The sequence below is a fragment of the Mustelus asterias genome, chromosome 7, assembly GCF_964213995.1.
Source record: "Mustelus asterias chromosome 7, sMusAst1.hap1.1, whole genome shotgun sequence".
Taxonomy (NCBI): Eukaryota; Metazoa; Chordata; class Chondrichthyes; order Carcharhiniformes; family Triakidae; genus Mustelus; species Mustelus asterias.
The window spans coordinates 1,540,236-1,561,107 of record NC_135807.1 but is presented as its reverse complement, the minus strand read 5'-3'; the positions used below and the strand labels follow the sequence as shown (position 1 = coordinate 1,561,107).

The 20,872-nt window shown below is 45.3% G+C and overlaps 1 protein-coding gene across 1 annotated transcript in view; it reads right to left on the bottom strand.

Moving 5' to 3' along the window:
- The window catches only part of fastk (Fas-activated serine/threonine kinase), a 59,601-nt gene that overhangs the window by 26,829 nt on the left and 11,900 nt on the right, over nucleotides 1-20,872 (bottom strand). Inside the window, exons 3-5 of the mRNA XM_078215534.1 lie at nucleotides 9,072-9,542; nucleotides 5,846-5,994; nucleotides 3,005-3,221 (exon numbers count right to left, since the gene is read on the bottom strand). Coding sequence (XP_078071660.1) covers nucleotides 3,005-3,221; nucleotides 5,846-5,994; nucleotides 9,072-9,542 — 837 coding nt within the window. The remainder of the gene's footprint in view (nucleotides 1-3,004; nucleotides 3,222-5,845; nucleotides 5,995-9,071; nucleotides 9,543-20,872) is intronic.

Genomic DNA, 20,872 nt, shown 5'->3' with positions numbered 1-20,872 from the left:
CTTACTCAGTTAATGGTAGGGCGTTGGGGAGAGTTACAGAACAAAGAGATCGAGGGGTACATGTTCATAGCTTCTTGAAAGTGGAGTCACAGGTGGACAGAATAGTGAAGGCGGCATTCGGCATGCTTGGTTTCATCGTCAGAACATTGAATACAGGAGTTGGGACGTCTTGTTGAAGTTCCACAAGACATTGGTAAGGCCACACTTGGAATACTGTGTGCAATTCTGGTCACCCTATTATAGAAAAGAGATTATTAAACTAGAAAGAGTGCAGAAAATATTTACTAGGATGCTACCTGGACTTGATGGTTTGAGTTATAAGGAGTGGCTGGATAGACTGGGACTTTTTTCTCTGGAGCGTAGGAGGCTGAGGGGTGATCTTATAGAGGTCTATAAAATAATGAGGGGCATAGATCAGCTAGATAGTCAATATCTTTTCCCAAAGGTAGGGGAGTCCAGAACTAGAGGGTATAGGTTTAAGGTGAGAGTGGAAAGATACAAAAGTGTCCAGAGGGGCAATTGTTTCTCAGAATGGGGAGTGAATGGAACAAGCTGCCAGAGGTAGGAGTAGAGGCGGGTACAATTTTGTCTTTTGAAAAACATTGACATGGGTACGATGGGTATAGAGGGATATGGGTCAAACGCTGGCAATTGGGACTGGCTTAGGGGTTAAAAAAGGGGCGGCATGGACATGTTGGGCCCTGTTCCATGCTGTAAACCTCTATGACTCTATGCTCATCCATATATTTTTTTAAAGGTTGCAAAGGTTTCAAACCTCCACTATCTTCCCAGGCAGTGCATTCCAGATTCCCATCTCCCTCTGAGTGAAAAAATGTTTTCTCAAATCCCCTCAATCTCCTGCCCCTTACACCAAAACTACACCCCCTCGTGATTGACCCCACAACCAAGGCGAACAGCTGCTTTCTATTCGCCCTGTCCACACCCCTCATAATAAAGAACAAAGCAAATTACAGCACAGGAACAGGCCCTTCGGCCCTCTAAGCCTGCACCGACCATGCTGCCCGACTGAACTAAAACCCCCTACGCTTCCGGGGACCATATCCCTCTATTCCCATCCTATTCATGTACTTGTCAAGACGCACTATAAAAGTCACTACCGTATCTGCTTCCACTACCTCCCCCGGCAACGAATTCCAGGGACCCACTACTCTCTGTGTAAAAAATCTGCCTCGTACATCTCTTTTAAACCTTGCCCCTCGCCCCTTAAACCTGTGCCCCCTAGTAATTGACTCTTCCACCCTGGGAAAAAGCTTCTGACTATCCACTCTATCCATGCCCCTCATAATCTTGTAGACTTCTATCAGGTCTCCCCTCAACCTCCGTCGCTCCAGTGAGAACAAACCAAGTTTCTCCAACCTCTCCTCATAGCTAATGCCCTCCATATCAGGCAACATCCTGGTAAATATTTTCTGGACCCTCTCCAAAGTCTCCACATCCTTCTGGCAGTGTGCCGACCAGAATTGAACACTATATTCCAAGGGCGGCCGAACTAAGGTTCTATAAAACTGCAACATGACTTGCCAATTTTTAAACTAAATGCCCTGGCCAATGAAGGCAAGCATGCCGTATGCCTTCTTGACTACCTTCTCCATCTGCATTGCCAATTTCAGTGACCTGTGTACCTGTACACCCAGATCCCTTTGCCTATCAATACCCCCAAGGGTTCTGCCATTTACTGTAAGTTTCCTATCTGTATTAGACCTTGTATAATCTTATACAATCTCATATTATACAATCTTATTGTCAGGATCCCAGAGTGAAAGATTTACACAGAGCTCCAGTGGAGATAGGGAAGAAATTCAGAGTTCCTCAGTTTGGGGATCAGGAAGAGGTGAATTCAAGTTCAGAGCAGAATGATGATGCTAGGACTCAAGTGGAGGCAAATTAATGCACAAGTTTCTATTACTCTTTCACAAGATGTGGATGGCACTGGCTTCGCCAGCAAATGTAAATGTGAGTCATCCACTTTGGGAGGAATAACAGCAAAATGGACTATTATTTAAATGGTAAAAAGTTGCAGTCTGCAGTTGTGCAGAGGGACCTGGGTGTCCTTGTGCAAGAATCACAAGGAGTTGGTTTGCAGGTGCAGCAGATAATTAAGAAGGCAAATGGAATTTTGTCCTTCATTGCTGGAGGGATGGAGTTTAAAAACAGCTGTATAAGGTGCTGGTGAGGCCACACCTGGAGTACTGTGTACAGTTTTGGTCTCCTTACTTGAGAAAGGATACACTGGCACTGGAGGGGGTGCAGAGGAGATTCACTAGGTTGATTCTGGAGTTGAGAGGGTTGGCGGCTTATGAGGAGAGACTGAGTAGAGTGGGGCTATACTCATTGGAATTCAGGAGAATGAGGGGGGATCTTATCGAAACATATAAGATTATGAAGGGAATGGATAAGATAGAAGCAGGCAAGTTGTTTCCAGTGGCGGATGAAGCTAGAACTAGGGGGCATGGCCTCAAAATAAGGGGAAGCAGATTTATGACTGAGTTGAGGAGGAACTTCTTCACACAAAGGGTTGTGAATCTGTGGAATTCCCTGCCCAGTGAAGCAGTTGAGGCTACCTCATTGAATGCTTTTAAGGCAAGGAAAGATAAAATTTTTGAACAGTAAAGGAATTAAGGGTGATGGTGAGCGGGCGGGCAAGTGGAGCTGAGTCCACAAAAAGATCAGCCATGGTCTTGTTGAATGGTGGAGCAGGCTCGGGCGACCAGATGGCCTACTCTTGCTCCTAGTTCTTATGTTCCTATACAGTACCCCTGACAAGGACTCTGGAGTGCGGCGGTACTGATGGGCAGTCTGTGATGAGTAATTGGATAGTGACACGTGGGTTAACCAGTTCTTGGCTTTTTGCATCGTGTTAAGTAACCTCACCCCAGCTCTTTGCCATCTTCCCTCAGAGCCGATAGTTTGTTAACTGCCGCACTCCCACTCTGACTAAGATCCCATCCCCTCACCCCACAGTGGTTATAAAGTGAGCTCATACTCATCACGTTGTTAATGAAAGCGGCAGAGAAGACTCGGTCGAGTATCGCTCCCGGGAAGTGTCCAAGTTGGAACATGGACATGAAGATATTGACTGTGGCCAGGGGTGAGTTCATGGCTTTAATCTCCAGCACCGACTCCAGCTTTTCAAAGAACTTGGCTTCATTGGAAGGTTTGTAGTTCATGCGACTGAACGGGAAGACGAGCTTCTGAATTACCTGTAATACAATAAAACCTAGTCAAACACTGTCTAACGTGTTCCAAACTTGCCACATCCATAAGCAATGGCCATCAATGGCCCACTGCTGCGAGCAATATGTTATTTCACCATACAGATTCGAGGTCCCAGATCAATGCCCATATCAGGCTCTTAAATGATAAATTCACATTCAATCCCGGCAAACATTCACACCCTCCCAGGGACCCCCAGTAAATATCCACACAAACCCGGGGAACCACTGTAAACATTCACCCACTGTCTGGGATGCACTCTCGGGAACACTCTGTAATATTTATAGATTCCTGGAATCCCTCTGTAAATATTTTCATTTTCCCGCGGACCCCCTGTAAATATCCACGCTATCGATATCCACACACTCCAAGGGGCCATCTGTAAATATTCCCACCCCCCAGAGACCCCTGTAAATATTAACTCTCCTGGCAACTTCCTTTAGAAGCCTCCTGTGAATACTTAGAGTCCTAGGCATCCCCTGTAGATATTCACAAGTTCCCTATCTGCAGATCCCTCTGTGGGAATCACCTGGCCTATCCCTGGATCTTTCTGTGGGATCGCCCTCCCTATTGCCAGATCGCTCCATGGATTCCACCTCCCTGTTGCCAGATTGCTCTGTGGGAATTTCCTTCCCTAATCCCGGATTGCTCCATGGATTCACCCTCCCTATCTTCTGTTTGCTCCCTGGGATCACGTGCCCCACCTCCGGATCACCCCATGGGACTACCCTGGTCTTGTCCACCTCTGAATATCCTCCAACCTCAGAGTTCCTCTAATTCTGGCCTCTTGAGCATCTCTGATTTTAATCGCTTCACCACTGCGGCCAAAACCCTGAAAGCCTCTCTCCTGAAACCACTCCAACTCTCTCTCCTCCTTTAAGATTGTCTTTAAACCCGTACCTTTTAGAGTCAGAGAGGTTTACAGCATGGAAACAGGCCCTTTGGCCCAACTTGTCCATGCTGCCCTTTTTTTTTTAAAAAACCCTTAAACTAATCCCAATTGCCCGCATTTGGCCCATATCCCTCTATACCCATCGTACCCATGTAACTATCTAAATGCTTTTGAAAAGATATACTTGTACCCACCTCTACTACTACTTCTGGCAGCTTGTTCCAGACACTCACCACCCTCTGTGCGAAAAAATTGCCCCTCTGAACACTTTTGTATCTCTCCCCTCTCACCTTAAACCTATGCCCTCTAGTTTTAGACTCCCCTACCTTTGGGAAAAGATATTGACTATCTACCTTGTCTATGCTCCTCATTATTTTATAGACCTCTATAAGGTCACCCCTCAGCCTCCTACGCTCCAGAGAAAAAAGTCCCAGTCTATTCAGCCTCTCCTTATAACTCAGTCCATCAAGTCCCGGTAGCATCCTAGTAAATCTTTTCTGCACTCTTTCTAGTTTAATAATATCCTTTCTATAATAGGGTGACCAAAATTGCACACAGTATTCCAAGTGTGGCCTTACCAATGTCTTGTACAACTTTAACAAGATGTTCCAACTCTTGTATTCAATGTTCTGACTGATGAAACCAAGCATGCTGAATGCCTTCTTCACTATTCTGTCCACCTGTGACTCCACTTTCAAGAAGCTATGAACATGTACCACTAGATCTCTTTGTTCTGTAACTCTCCCCAACGCCCTACCATTAACTGAGTAAGTCCTGCCCTGGTTCAATCTACCAAAATGCATCACCTCGCATTTATCTAAATTAAACTCCATCTGCCATTCGTCAGCCCACTGGCCCAATTGATCAAGATCCCGCTGCAATTGGAGATAACTTTCTTCACTGTCCACTATGCCACCAATCTTAGTGTCGTCTGCAAACTTACTAACCATGCCCCCCCCCTACATTCTCATCCAAATCATTAATATAAATGACAAATAACAGTGGGCCCAGCACTGATCCCTGAGGCACACCGCTGGTCACAGGCCTCCAGTTTGAAAAACAACTCTCTACAACCACCCTCTGGCTTCTGTCAAGAAGCCAATTTTGTATCCATTTAGATACCTCACCCTGGATCCCGTGAGATTTAACTTTATGCAACAACCTACCATGCAGCACCTTGTCAAAGGCCTTGCTAAAGACCATGTAGACAACATCAACTGCACTGCTCTCATCTACCTTCTTGGTTACCCCTTCAAAAAACTCAATTAAATTTTTGAGACATGATTTTCCACTCTCAAAGCCATGCTGACTGTCCCTAATCAGTCCTTGCATCTCTAAATGCCTGTAGATCCTGTCTCTCAAAATACCTTCCAACAATTTACCCACCACAGATGTGAGGCTCACTGGGGTTCCCAGGCTTTTCCCTGCAACCCTTTTTAAACAAAGGCACAACATTTGCAACTCTCCAATCTTCAGGCACCTCACCCGTGACTATCAAACAAGCTTTAGGCATCTGAACATCACCTTCTGCAAACTGGTGTCAAACCTTGCATAATAACACTTGTGTGAAGTGCCATGGGACATTTTATGTTAAAGTTGCTGGATAAAAGCAAGTTGCTGTTTCATTTTCCTCCCAATCACCTCAATCAATACTGACCACGACCCTCACTAAGTGGTGAAGCTCCGGAAGGTTATGTTAGAGAAGCTAACAGTAATTACCTTACTGTCCAGGTATTCACCCTTTTTGATGAGAAATTCTGCAATTGTGTCCAGAAGCTTCGTCTCACGCAGTCGATGGCGAGCGATATACTTTGCAATGAGTGCCATGGTGTAGGGGGTGATGCTGTCCACTTTCTTTGGAAGTTCCTCTAAAGTAGAAAGAAATATCCTTACAAAAGAGGCTGTGTATCCTTCTTAGCGCAATGGCTTGGTGTGACCCAGAGCAACTTCAGCAGCCTTGGGATAGGCAATGGAATAACCAGGCTCCTATTCCTGATCTCAGGCTGTGACCTGTGCTGAGGTCACGAACATTTAGATCAGATAAAGACACAACATGGCCGAGCTGCAAAGCCCTTTTGAGCTGACTGGCCTTCAGATGCCCTCTGTCTCGGGTCACACACAAATACGGATCAAGAACAGCTTCTTCCCTGCTGTCATCAGACGTTTAGAACATAGAACATAGAAAGCCACAGCACAAACAGGCCCTTCGGCCCACAAGTTGCGCCGATCACATCCCCACCTCTAGGCCTATCTATAGCCCTCAATCCCATTAAATCCCATGTACTCATCCAGAAGTCTCTTAAAAGACCCCAACGAGTTTGCCTCCACCACCACCGACGTCAGCCGGTTTGAATGGACCTACCTTACATTAAGTTGATCTTTCTCTACATCCGAACTATGACTGTAACACTACATTTTGCACCTTCTTTCTCCCCTATGTACTCTATGAATGGTATGTTTTGTCTGTATAGCATGCAAGAAACAATACTTTTCATTGTATCCCAATACACGTGACAATGAGACAGGGAAGTTATGGTAGATTACAGGAACCGTGGTATACAAAGGTTGTAATGAATCTAGTCAAGAAGAAAAGAAAAGCTTACAAAAGGTTCAGAGAGCTAGGTAATGTTAGAAATCTTGAAGAGTATACGGCTAATAGGAAGGATCTTAAGAAGGAAATTAGGAGAGCCAGAAGGGGTCATGAGAAGGCCTTGGCAGGCAGGATTAAGGAAAGCCCCAAGGCATTCTACAACTATGTGAAGAGCAAGAGGATAAGACGTGAAAGAATAGGACCTATCAAGTGTGATGGTGGGAAAGTTTGTATGGAACCGGAAGAAATAGCAGAGGTACTTAATGAATACTTTACTTCAGTATTCACTATGGAAAAGGATCTTGGTGGTTGTAGTGCAGACTTGCAGCGGACTGAAAAGCTTGAGCATGTAGATATTAAGAAAGAGGATGTTTTGGAGCTTTTGAAAAGCATCAAGTTAGATAAGTCGCCGGGACCGGAGGAGATGTACCCCACGCTACTGTGGGAGGCGAGGAAGGAGATTGCTGAGCCTCTGGCGATGATCTTTGCATCATCAATGGAGACTGGAGAGGTTCCGGAGGATTGCGGATATTGTTCCTTTATTCAAGAAAGGGAGTAGAGATAGCCCTGGAAATTATAGACCAGTGAGTCTAACCTCAGTGGTTGGTAAGTTGATGGAGAAGATCCTGAGAGGCAGGATTTATGAACATTTGGAGAGGTATAATATGATTAAGAATAGTCAGCATGGCTTTGTCAAAGGCAGATCATGCCTTACGAGCCTGATTGAATTTTTTGAGGATGTAACTAAACACACTGATGAAGGAAGAGCAGTAAATGTAGAATATATGGAATTCAGCAAGGCATTTGATAAGGTGCCCCATGCAAGGCTTATTGAGAAAGTGAGGGGGCATGGGATCCAAGGGGACATTGCTTTGTGGATCCAGAACTGGCTTGCCCACAGAAGGCAAAGAGTGGTTATAGATGGGTCATTTTCTGCATGGAGGTCGGTCACCAGTGGAGTTTCCCAGGGATCTGTTCTGGGACCCTTACTCTTTGTGATTTTTAGAAATGACCTGGATGAGGAAGTGGAGGGATGGGTTGGTAAGTTTGCTGATGACACAAAGGTTGGAGGTGTTGTGGATAGTGTGGAGGGATGTCAGAAGTTGCAGCGAGATATTGATAGGATGCAAGACTGGGCGGAGAAGTGGCAGATGGAGTTCAACCCAGATAAGTGTGAGGTGGTTCATTTTGGCAGGTCAAATAAGATGGCGGAATATAATATTAATTGTAGGACTCTTGGCAGTGTGGAAGATCAGAAGGATCTTGGGGTCCGAGTTCATAGGACGCTCAAAGCAGCTGTGCAGGTTGAGGCTGTGGTTAAGAAGGCGTATGGTGTACTGGCCTTCATCAATCGAGGAATTGAGTTTACTAGTCGTGAGATAATGATGCAGCTATATGAGACCCTGGTCAGACCCCACTTGGAGTACGGTGCTCAGTTCTGGTCGCCTCATTACAGGAAGGATGTGGGAGCCATAGAAAGGATGCAGAGGAGATTTACAAGGATGTTGCCTGGGTTGGGGATTATGCCTTATGAGGATAGGTTGAGAGGGCTCGGCCTTTTCTCCTTGGAGAGACGAAGGATGAGGGGTGACCTGATAGAGGTGTATAAGGTGTTGAGAGGTATTGATCGAGTGGATAGTCAGAGGTTTTTTCCCAGGACTGAAATGGTTGCCACAAGAGGACACAGGTTTAAGGTGCTGGGGAGTAGGTACAGAGGAGATGTCAGGGGTAAGTTTTTCACTCAGAGGGTGGTGGGTGCGTGGAATGGGCTGTCAGCAAGGGTGGTGGAGGCAGATTCGATAGGGTCTTTTAAGAGACTTTTAGATAAGTACATGGAACTTAGTAAGATAGAGGGTTATAGGTAAGCCTAGTAATCGCTAAGGTAGGGACATGTTCGGCACAACTTTGTGGGGTGAAGAGCCTGTATTGTGCAGTAGTTTTTTTTTCTTTCTTTCGAATAATAAATCAAATTAAATATGTATTGAGGTAGCAGGCGGCGATCAGTAATAGTACAACTAAAGTCCCAACACAGAGTTGGAAAGGCAGGAAAGTGTGATAGATTTGTCACTGTTGTGTGTTGCGGTTGAAGTGAAAGAATAAAATCAGCTTATCAGGAAGGGTTAGAGATGAGCAGAAACAGTGATGAGTACCTGGAATGGACACAGGGTTAGGGGACTCACTCTAAGAGACAGTTGGATGCTGTCATGGATCAGGCATGAAGATGGTATAATGCTACGTAACAGTGCAGGGAAAGTCACAAAGGTGAAGGTATGTTGCAGTGCAACACTGGCTTAACAGATTTCCATTCTTACCAATTATGACAGAGTGATGAGTGAAAGTCTATCAGCATCCTACCTGCCAAGCTGCTGATGAATTTTTCCTGCCTGTTCTCATAGAAGAGTTGAGAACTGAAGATCAGCTCCAGTGATTTATTACTGGTCTCCCGGGAACAAGTGGCCAACATCTGATCCAGCAGGGTCAGCTCATGGTCCCTCACATTGGTAACATGGCCCAGAGTGTGCTTGACTAATCGCAGAATCTTCCGGTTGTTGAGAAGCTGATCACTGCTGTAACTATCAGATTGCAGCTCCTGGGCCTTCAGTTTGTAGTAGGACAGCAAGAGGAAGAGGGTCTGAGGGTGACGCTCCTTCTCAATGTTCTTCTCGAGGCCAGTGAGACAGCTTTCGACCAATGGGTGCTCGGTAGATGGATGTAGCTTCATAATGCTGCTGAAAACCATGGAGATATCTTTCTGATTGAACTGTGAGAGGCGGATCCGTGATTCCTCCTCCAGCACCTGAACAATCTTGGAATCGCTTGGAAGACCTGGCAGCCCAAAGAGAAGAAAAACTTGACTGACACAGAACAAGGATCAAAAACAAATTATTCTCTGGCTACTTTAAGGCTGTAAAGTGATGATAAAGTGAAGGTATGTTGGACAGCGGGATTCGTCTCACAACAAGGAAACACAGATAATGGGCCTCGTGTTCGCACAAATCATGCCTGAGGCTGAGGAATGGTCTTAATGTGAGGCTGGAAGATTGAAGTATCATCCAATCCCCCTGAACTCTCTCCATAAATACAGCCTTTCACCCCCGATACCCATCTCACTCAATCTGTTCTCACTCCAACGCTACACACATGCTACTGTTTGCAACTTCACTGAAGTTCTTTCAGGATGGAACAAGCAGGGTGGATAAAGGGGAATCAGTGGATGTAGTGCATTTGGATCCCCAAAAGGCACATCAACATACAAACTAGAAGCAAGAGTAGGCCACTGGGCCCCGCTCCGCCATTCAATAAGATCATGGCTGATCGACTGTAACATCCTCTAAATTCCCACCTACCCTTGATAACCTTTCACCCCCTTGCTCATCAAGAATCTATTAACCTCTGCTGTAAAAATATTCAAACACTCTGCTTCCAACACTTTCTGAGGGAGAGTTCCAAAGACTCACCATTAACTGAGAGAAAATAATTCTCACGTCTTAAACGAGCCTTATTTTAAAGTGACCCGAGTTCTAGATTCTCCCACAAAAGGAAACATCCTTTCCACATCCCCTGTGTCCAGATCCCTCAGAATCTTATATATTTCAATCAAGTCACCTAGGGCGACACGGTAGCACAGTGGTTAGCACTGCTGCTTCACAGCTTCAGGGTCCCGGGTTCGATTCCCGGCTCGGGTCACTGTCTGTGTGGAGTTTGCACATTCTCCTCGTGTCTGCGTGGGTTTCCTCCGGGTGCTCTGGTTTCCTCCCACAGTCCAAAGATGTGCGGGTTAGGTTGATTGGCCAGGTTAAAAATTGCCCCTTAGAGTCCTGAGATGCATAGGTTAGTGGGATTAGCGGGTAAATATGTGGGGGTAGGGCCTGGGTGGGATTGTGGTCGGTGCAGACTCGATGGGCCGAATGGCCTCCTTCTGCACTGTAGGGTTTCTATGATTCTATGATTCTACTCTTCGAAACTCCGATGGTTGTAAGCCTAGCCTCCAACCTTCCCTTGTCAGACAACCCGTGCATTCCAGGTATTAGTCTCGTGAACCTTCATTGAACTGCTTCCAATGCATTTGTATCTTTACTTAAATAAGGAGACCAATACTATACACAATGTTCCAGATGTGGTCTCACCAATGCCCCATACAACTGAAGCAAAAACCTCCCTTTTCTGTATTCAACAGACGATAATGATAGCTTTCCTGATTACTTGCTGTACATGCATACTATTACCAGGACACCCAAATCTATCCCAATTGCTGAGTTCTGCAATCTCTCACTATTTAAATAAGAAGTTTATTTTTTTATGCTTGCTGCCAAAATGGACAATTTCATATTTGCCCACATTATACTCCATTTGCCAGATCTTTGCTCACTCACTCAACCTATGGATGCCCCTGTGTAGCCTCCTTATGTTCTTTTCACAACTTGCTTAAGGTTTAGCTCAGTTGGCTGGACAGCTGGTTTGTGATGCAGAATGATGCCAACAGTACTGGCTGAAGTTATTCATGAACCTTGCCCCATGCCTGAGGTGTGGTGATCCTCAGGTTAAATCATCACCAGTCAGCTCTTCCCTGGAATATGGCGACTTTACCTTTTACTCCTTGAATTTTGGTACCCCAATATAGCATCTCCAACAATGGTCTCCAAAGCTTTCCCTCTGTCATTTATATTAATGATTTGGATGAGAATATAGGGGGCATGGTTAGTAAGTTTGCAGATGACACCAAGATTGGTGGCATTGTGGACAGTAAAGAAAGTTATCTCCAATTGCAAAGGGATCTTGACCAATTGGGCCAGTGGGCCGATGAATGGCAGATGGAGTTTAATTTAGACAAATGCGAGGTGATGCATTTTGGTAGATTGAACCAGGGCAGGACTTACTCAGTTAATGGTAGGGTGTTGGGAAGAGTTACAGAACAAAGAGACCTAGGGGTACATGTTCATAGCTCCTTGAAAGTGGAGTCATAGGACAGAGTGGTGAAGAAGGATTTGGCGTGCTTGGTTTCATCAGTCAGAACATTGAATACAGGAGTTGGGACGTCTTGTTGAAGTTCTACAAGACATTGGTAAGGCCATACTTGGAATACTGTGTGCAATTCTGATCACCCTATTATAGAAAGGATATTATTAAACTAGAAAGAGTGCAGAAAAAATTTACTGGGATGCGACCGGGACTTGATGGTTTGAGTTATAAGGAGAGGCTTGATAGACTGGGACTTTTTTCTCTGAAGGGTAGGGGGCTGAGGGGTGACCATATAGAGGTCTATAAAATAATGAGGGGCACAGAGAGCTAGATAGTCAATATATTTTCCCCAAAGGTCGGGGAGTCTAAAACTAGAGCGCATAGGTTTAAGGTGAGAGGGGAGAGATTCAAAAGTGTCCAGAGGGGCAATTTGTTCACACAGAGGGTGGTGAGTGTCTGGAACGAGCTGCCAGAGGTAGTAGTAGAGGCGGGTACAACTTTGTCTTTTAAAAAGCATTTAGACAGTTATATGGGTAAGATGAATATAGAGGGATATGGGCCAAATGCGGGCAATTGGGATTAGCTTTGGGGTTTAGTTGGACAAGTTGGGCCAAAGGGCCTGTTTCCATGCTGTAAACCTCTATGACTCTCTGACAGATATCTACAGTCAGTGCTTGTGGCTTGAGGAACTTCAGTTACTGAGCTGGAGGCTGAGCTGCAAACACTGCGACACATCAGCAAGGGAGACAACTTGTTTCAGGAGGCAATCATATCCCTCAGGACAGGGTCTTCAGGTTTGGAAAGTGGTCAGGGGACAGGAGGGGGTGACTGCAGCAGCTGAGGCTGGGAAGGGAATCCAGAGAGCAGGAGTGCAGAGTCAGCCCTTGCAATTGTCCGATAGGTTTGAGGTTCTCTCAGCTTGTTTGGATGAGTGTGGGGGCTGCAGGAAGGATGAGCTGACTGACCGTACTACAGGAAGACATTCAAGTTGGGGGAGCACATGAGAATGTACTCGTAGTAAGGCACAACATAGTGACGGAGATTGACACTGTTCTCTGTAAAAAGAGCCAGAATCCAGATGGCTGTATTGTCTGCCCGGTGCCAGGCTCAGGACATCTCCTGTCGGCTGAAGAGGAACCTGCAGCGGGAGGGAGGGGAGTGGATTCTATTGTCACAGTCCATTTAGGTAGCAATGACATGGTTGAACAAGGAAAGAGGTTCTGCATAGAGAGTTTGAGGAGACAGGGAATAAATTAAACAACAGAACCCCCAAGGTTATAATCTCTGGATTAATACCTGAACCATGTGCCAATTGGAACAGGGTACATATAGTTAGAGAGATGAATATATGGCTCAAAGACCGGTGTGGGAGAAGTGGGTTTCGGTTCATGGGGCACTGGTAGCAGTACTGGGGAGAGGGGGGGCTGTGCCATTGGGATGGTCTACATCTGAACTGTGCTGGGACCAGTGTTCTTGCAAACCGCATAACTAGGCCAGTAGAGGGGGCCCTCTAGTTTTAGACTCCCCTATCTTTGGGAAAAAATATTGACTATCTAACTGATCTGTGTCCCTCATTATTTTAAAGACCTCGAAAAGTTCACCTCTCAGCCTCCTACACTCAAGAGAAAAAAGTCCCAGTCTATCCAGCCTCTCTTTATAACTCAATCCATCAAGTCCCGGTAGCATCCCAGTAAATCTTTTCTGCACTCTTTCTAGTTTAATAATATCCTTTCTATAATAGGGTGACCAGAATTGCACACAGTATTCCAAGTGTGGCCTTACCAATGTCTTGTACAACTTCAACAAGACATCCCAACTCCTGTATTCAATGTTCTGACCGATGAAACCAAGCATGCCGAATGCCTTCTTCACCACTCTGTCCACCTGTGACTCCACTTTCAAGGAGCGATGAACATGCACCCCTCGATCTCTTTGTTGTGTAACTCTCCCCAATGCCCAACCATTAACTGAGTAAGTCCTGCCCTGGTTCAATCGACCAAAATGCATCACCTCGCATTTGTCTAAATTAAACTTCATCTGCCATTCGTCAGCCCACTGGCCCAATTGATCAAGATCCCGTTGCAATCCGAGATAACTTTCTTCACTGTCCACTATGCCACCAATTTTAGTGTCATCTGCAAACTTACTAACCATGCCTCCAATATTCTCATCCAAATCATTCATATAAATGACAAATAACAATGGACCCAGCACCGATCCCTGAGGCACACTGCTGGTCAAAGGCCTCCAGTTTGAAAAACAACCCTCTCCAACCACCCTCTGGCTTCTGTCAAGAAGCCAATTTTGTATCCATTTAGATACCTCACCCTGGATCCCATGAGATTTAACCTTATGCAACAACCTACCATGCGATACCTTGTCAAAGGCCTTGCTAAAGTCCATGTAGACAACATAAACTGCACTGCCCTCATCTACCTTCTTGGCTACCCCTTCAAACACTCAATCAAATTTGAGAGACATGATTTTCCACTCAGAGCCATGCTGAATGTCCCTAATCAGTCCTTGCACCTTTAAATGCCTGTAGATCCTGTCTCTCAAAATACCTTCTGACAACTTACCCACTACAGATGTTCAACTTACTGATAGTTCCCAGGCTTTTCCCTGCAGCCCTTCTTAAACAAAGGCACAACATTTGCCGCCCTCCAATCTTCAGGCACCTCACCTGTGACTATCGATGATTCAAATATCCCTGCTAGGGGACCCGCAATTTCCTCCCTTGCCTCCCATAACGTCCTGGGATACACTTCATCAGGTCTCGGGGATTTATCTATCTTGATGCGCTTTAAGACTTCCAGCACCTCCTTCTCTGTAATATGTACACTCCTCACGACATCACTATTTATTTCCCCAAGTTCCCTAACATCCATGCTTTTCTCAACAGTAAATACTGATGAGAAATATTCATTTAGGATCTCACCCATCTCTTGTGGATCTGCACATAGATGACCTTGTTGATCCTTAAGAGGCCCTACTCTCTCCCTTGTTACTCTTTTGCCCTTTATGTATTTGTAGAAGCTCTTTGCCTTATCTGCCAAAACAATCTCGTGTCCACTTTTTGCCCTCCTGATTTCTCTCTTAACACGACTCCTACACCCCCTATACTCTTCAAGGGATTCACTTGATCCCGGCTGCCTATGCATGTCATGTGCCTCTTTCTTCTTCTTGACCAGGGCCTCAATATCCCGAGTCATCCAGGGTTCCCTACTTCTGCCAGCCTTGCCCTTCACTCTAAGAGGAATGTGTTTACCCTGAACCCTGGTTAACACACTTTTGAAAGCATGCCACTTACCAGACGTCCCTTTGCCTTCCCACAGCCTCCCCCAATTAACTTTTGAAAGTTCCTGCCTGATACCATCAAAATTGGCCTTGCCCCAATTTAGAATTTTAACTTTTGGGCCAGACCTACCATTCTCCATAGCTATCTTAAAACTAATAGAATTATGTTCACTGGTCCCAAAGTGATCCCTCTTCTGTCTTCTGTCACCTGCCCTCCCTTATTTCCCAAGATGAGGTGAAGTTTTGCCCCCTCTCTAGCCGGGCCATCCACATACTGTACCTTGGAACATTGAGCTGCCAGTCCTGTCCCTCCCTTGGCCATGTTTCAGTAATTGCTATAATATCCCAGTCCCATGTACCCATCCATGCTCTTAGTTCATCTGCCTCTTGCATTGAAATAAATGCAGTTTAATCTGGACTTCCCTTGCTCTCTGTCTTACTTTTGCCTGATCTGTCTGGTACTGGGATTACTGACACTGCCTTTACTACTTAATGTGCTCTCTTTAACTTCTGTGCTGTCCTCCAACTTCTCTTCTGTCTCTGTAACTTTGTGTTAGTCTTTGCAGTAGAAGACACAAATAGCATTCCAAAAATACTGAAAATCAAGGGGCAAAAGGCATGGGGGTGGTGGGGAAGGAAATAAATATAACTATCACTGGAGAAGAAGTATTAGGGAAACTAATGGGACTAAATGCCAATATGTTCCCAGGACTGATGGGTTGCATCCTTGAATGTTAAAGGAAGTAGCTAGAGAGATAGTGGATGCACTGGTAATAATCTTCCAATAATCCTTAAATTCTGGAAAAGTCCCAGAGGATTGGGAAACTGCCAATGCAGTAACCTTATTCAAAAAAAGAGGGAGACAAAAACAGGTAACTATAGGCTAGTGAGGTTAACATCTATCATTGGGAAAATGTTCGAGTCCATTATAGAGGATGTAATAGCAAAACATTTAGAAATACATAATATAATCAAACAGATTCAGCATGGCGTCATGAAGGGGAAATCATGCCTGACTCATGTATTAGAATTCTTTCAGGTGTTCATGAGCAGGATAGATAAAGAGGAACCAGTAGACGTAACATTTCCAAAAAGCATTCGATAAGTTACTGCACAAAAGGTTACTTAATAAGATCCTATGTTCCTAAGGTAACAGCCTATGCTTTTGGCAATGACATATTAGCATGGAGTGAGGAGGGGGCCATTTAAAGGTTGGCAACCTTTAACCAGTGGAGTGCCACAGGCATCAGTGCTGGAGTCACAATTATTTACAATATATATTAATGACTTGGACGAGGGTGGTGGGAATGTGGAGCTCACTGCTTGAAAGGGTGGTACAAGCATTTTAAGAAGCGTTTCGATGAGCAAATAAAATGCCAGAGCACACAAATGCTGGAAAATAGGATTAGAACAGATAGGTGCTTGGTGGCCAGCACATACATGATGGGCTGAAGGGTCTCTTTGTGCTGTAAAACTCTTATGACATTGAACGTACTATTGCCAAGTTTGCAGATGACACAAAAATAGGTGGGAAGGCAAGTGGTGAGAATGACACAGATTCTCGAGTGACGTAGTGAGTGGATGAAAGCTTGGCCGATGGAATATGATGTTGGAAAATGTGACGTTATGCACTTTGGAAGGAATAATAAAGGTGTTGAATATTATTTAAATGGAGAAAGACTGCAGAAAGCTGCAGCACAGAGGGATTTGGGAGTCCTTGTGCATAAATCACAAACAGCTAGCATGCAAGTTCAGCAGGGAATAGGGAAGGCAAATGGAATGTTGGGTTTTTTTTTCAAAGGGAATGGATAAAAAAATAGGGAAGTCTTGCTACAATTATACTGCACTTGGAATACTGTGAACAGCTTTCGATCCCTTATTTAAAGGAAAGATATACTGTCAGAGAAGGTTCACTAGGTTGAGCCCGGGTATGGAGGGATTTGCATATGAGGAGAGGTTGAGTAAGTTAGGCCTGTACTCATTGGAGTTTAGAAGAATGAGAGGCGACCTTACTGAGATGCATAGGATTCTCAGGAGCTTGATAGAGTAGATGTTAAGTGGTTGTTTCCCTTGGTGGGAGATTCTAGGACCAAAGGTTATAATCTCAGTGTGAGGGGTCACCCATTTAAGACAGTGATGAGGAGGAATTTCTTCTCTGAGTGAATCTGCTTTTTCTTGGATTGCCACCTTGGCATTGGTGGAGAGGCTTGAACATTCTGCTGATCCCGAGAGCAATGCTGCTGGGAATATTAAACTCCTGGCAGGGTCACCCATGACAGTAAGTAATACTGTGTGCAGTTTTGATCTCTATACAAGGAAGGAAGCAGTACAGCAAAGGTTCACTGGACAGGCTCCTGAAATGAGATGATTGTCCTATGATAAGAGACTGAGTAAACTGGTCCGATACTCATTGAAATTGAGAAGGAGAGGTGATTGCATTGAAATATTTCAGATTCTGAAGGGGTTTAGCAAGGCGGACACAGAGATAGTTTCCCCAACCTGGGGAATCTAAAACATGGAGGCACAGTCTCAGGACAGCGCCAATCATTTCGGACCAAGCTGAGGAGCAATTACTGAAAGGCCTGTGAATCTTTGGAATTCTCTACCCCAGAGGGTTGTGGGTGCTCCAAGATTAAATATTTTTAAGGCTGGGATGGACAGATTTTGGTCTTCATGGGAATCAAGGGATACGGGGAGCAGGCAGGAAAAGGAAATTGAGGCAAAGATCAGGCATGATCGCATTGAATGGTGGAGTAGGCTCGAGGGACCATATGGTCTACTCCGGCTCCTACTGCCACCCTCTTATGTTCTGACAGCAGAGGAGGCCGCTCTCATTGTTTCTCTATCAACTTTGTACCATGTCATTCCTTGCACCCTCCCAGATACCTAGATAACAAGGACACCTATGTCAGACTCTTATTTATTGACTACAGCTCAGCCTTCAACATCATTTTCCCACGAAGCTCATCTCCAAACTCCGTTGCCTGGGCCTCGGCTCCTCCCTCTGTGACTGGATCCTGGACTTCCTAATCCACAGACCACAATCAGTAAGGATAGGCAACAACACCTCCTCCACGGTCATCCTCAACACCAGTGCCCCACAAGGCTGTGTTCTCAGCCCCGTACTATACTCCTTACACACCTATGGCTGTGTGGTCAAATTCCTCTCCAATTCAATTTTCAAGTTTGCTGACAATACCACCATAGGGGGTCGGATCTCAAACAATGAAGAGACAGAGTAAAGGAATGAGATAGAGAATCTGGTGAGCAAGCAGGCTTTTTCCACTGAGGCTAGGGGAGAAAAAAAACCAGAGGGCATGGGTTAAGGGTGAAAGGAGAAAAGTTTAAAGGGAATATTAGGGGGGGCTTCTTCACGCAGAGACTGGTGGGAGTGTGGAATGAACTGCCAGATAAAGTGGTAAAAGTGGGTCACTTTTAACATTTAAGAAAAACCTGGACGGGTTCATGGGTGAGAGGGGTGTGGAGGGATATGGTCCAAGTGCAGGTCAGTGGGACTCGGCAAAAAATGGTTCGGCACAGACAAGAAGGGCCAAAAGGCCTGTTTCTGAGCTGTAATTTTCTATGGTTCTATGGTAACTGGTGCAGCAACAATAATCTCTCCCTCAGTGTCAACAAAATGATGGAGACTGTCTTCGACTTCAGGAAGTGTAAAGGAGAACATGCCCCTGTCTACATCAATGGGGACGAAGTAGGAAGGGTCGAGAGTTTCACGTTTTTAGGTGACCAGATCACCAACAACCTGTCCTGGTCCCCCCATGCCGACACTATAGTTAAGAAAGCCCACCAACACCTCTACTTTCTCAGAACATAAGAACATAAGAAATAGGAGCAGGAGTAGGCCATCTAGCCCCTCGAGCCTGCCCCGCCATTCAATAAGATCATGGCTGATCTGAAGTGGATCAGTTCCACTTACCCGCCTGATCCCTATAACCCCTAATTCCCTTACCGATCAGGAATCCATCTATCCGTGATTTAAACATATTCAACGAGGTAGCCTCCACCACTTCAGTGGGCAGAAAAGTCCAGAGATTCACCACCCTCTGAGAGAAGAAATTCCTCCTCAACTCTATCCTAAACTGACCCCCCTTTATTTTGAGGCTGTGCCCTCTAGTTCTAGCTTCCTTTCTAAGTGGAAAGAATCTCTCCACCTCTATCCTATCCAGCCCCTTCATTATCTTATAGGTCTCTATAAGATCCCCCCTCAGCCTTCTAAATTCCAACGAGTACAAACCCAATCTGCTCAGTCTCTCCTCATAATCAACACCCCTCATCTCTGGTATCAACCTGGTGAACCTTATCTGCACTCCCTCCAAGCCAATATATCTTTCCGCAAATAAGGGGACTAATACTGCACACAGTATTCCAGCTGCGGCCTCACCAATGCCCTGTACAGATGCAGCAAGACATCTCTGCTTTTATATTCTATCCCCCTTGCGATATAGGCCAACATCCCATTTGCCTTCTTGATCACCTGTTGCACCTGCAGACTGGGTTTTTGCGTCTCATGCACAAGGACCCCCAGGTCCCTCTGCACAGCGACATGTTGTAATTTCTTTCCATTGAGATAATAATCCAATTTGCTATTATTTCTTCCAAAGTGAATAACCTCGCATTTGTTAACGTTATACTCCATCTGCCAGATCCTCGCCCACTCACTCAGCCTGTCCAAATCTCTCTGCAGACCTTCTACGCCCTCCACATGATTCACTTTTCCACTTATCTTTGTGTCGTCTGCAAACTTTGTTACCCTACACTCAGTCCCCTCCTCCAGATCAACTATATAAATGGTAAATAGTTGAGGCCCCAGTACCGATCCCTGCGGCACGCCACTAGTTACCATCTGCCAACCAGAAAAGCACCCATGTATTCCGACTCTCTGCTTCCTGTCGGATAGCCAATCCCCAATCCACGCTAACACCCTACCCCCAAGATTAAAGAAATTTGGCATGTCAGCTACGACTCTCACCAACTTCTACAGATGCACCATAGAAAGCATTCTTTCTGGTTGTATCACAGCTTGGTATGGCTCCTGGTCTGCCCAAGACTACAAGGAATTACAAAAGGTCATGAATGTAGCCCAGTTCATCACGCAAACCAGCCTCTCATCCACTGACTCTGTCTTCACTTCCTGCTGCCTCGGAAAAGCAGCCAGCATAATCAAGGACCCCACACATCCCGGACATTCTCTCTTCCACCTTCTTCCATGGGGAAAAAGATACAAAAGTCTGAGGTCACGTACCAACTGACTCAAGAACTGTCAGACTTTTAAACGGACTTGCCTTGCATTAAGTTGATTTTTCTCTACACCCTAGCTATTTCTGTAACACTATATTTTGCACTCTCTCGTTTCCTTCCCTATGTACGGTATGCTTTGTCTGTACAGCACACAAGAAACAATACTTTTTACCACACATGACAATAATAAATCAAATTAAACAGGCTTTCACCTTCCTGCTTTGAACGAGCCAGTTTTCCTCGAAGATATAATGATCTCTGCCTCAATCACTGTTTCAAAGCATTCTACACTCCAGCAGCTCATTGTGCAAAGGAATTTCTTCCAACCTTTCTCCTCACTCAGTGACAACTTCACATTGTTAACCCCAGGCAAGGGACATATTCCCCAATCACTGCATCTGTGTCAGACTATCGGCCCTCACTGCTCCTCTTTCAAGTTGGAGTCTATGCAGAAACCATCTATAAACCATTCTGCAGTAAAGACAGCTTTATGCAGGACCACCCCAACCCCCTCCCATGTGACTGAGGGCAGAAACATTTCAAATCCCACCCAGCACACGGCAATGATCCCGAATGGGGATGCAGGGAACATAAAGACTGACACCTAGAGTTTCTATAGATACGTGACGAGAAAGAGGTTGGTG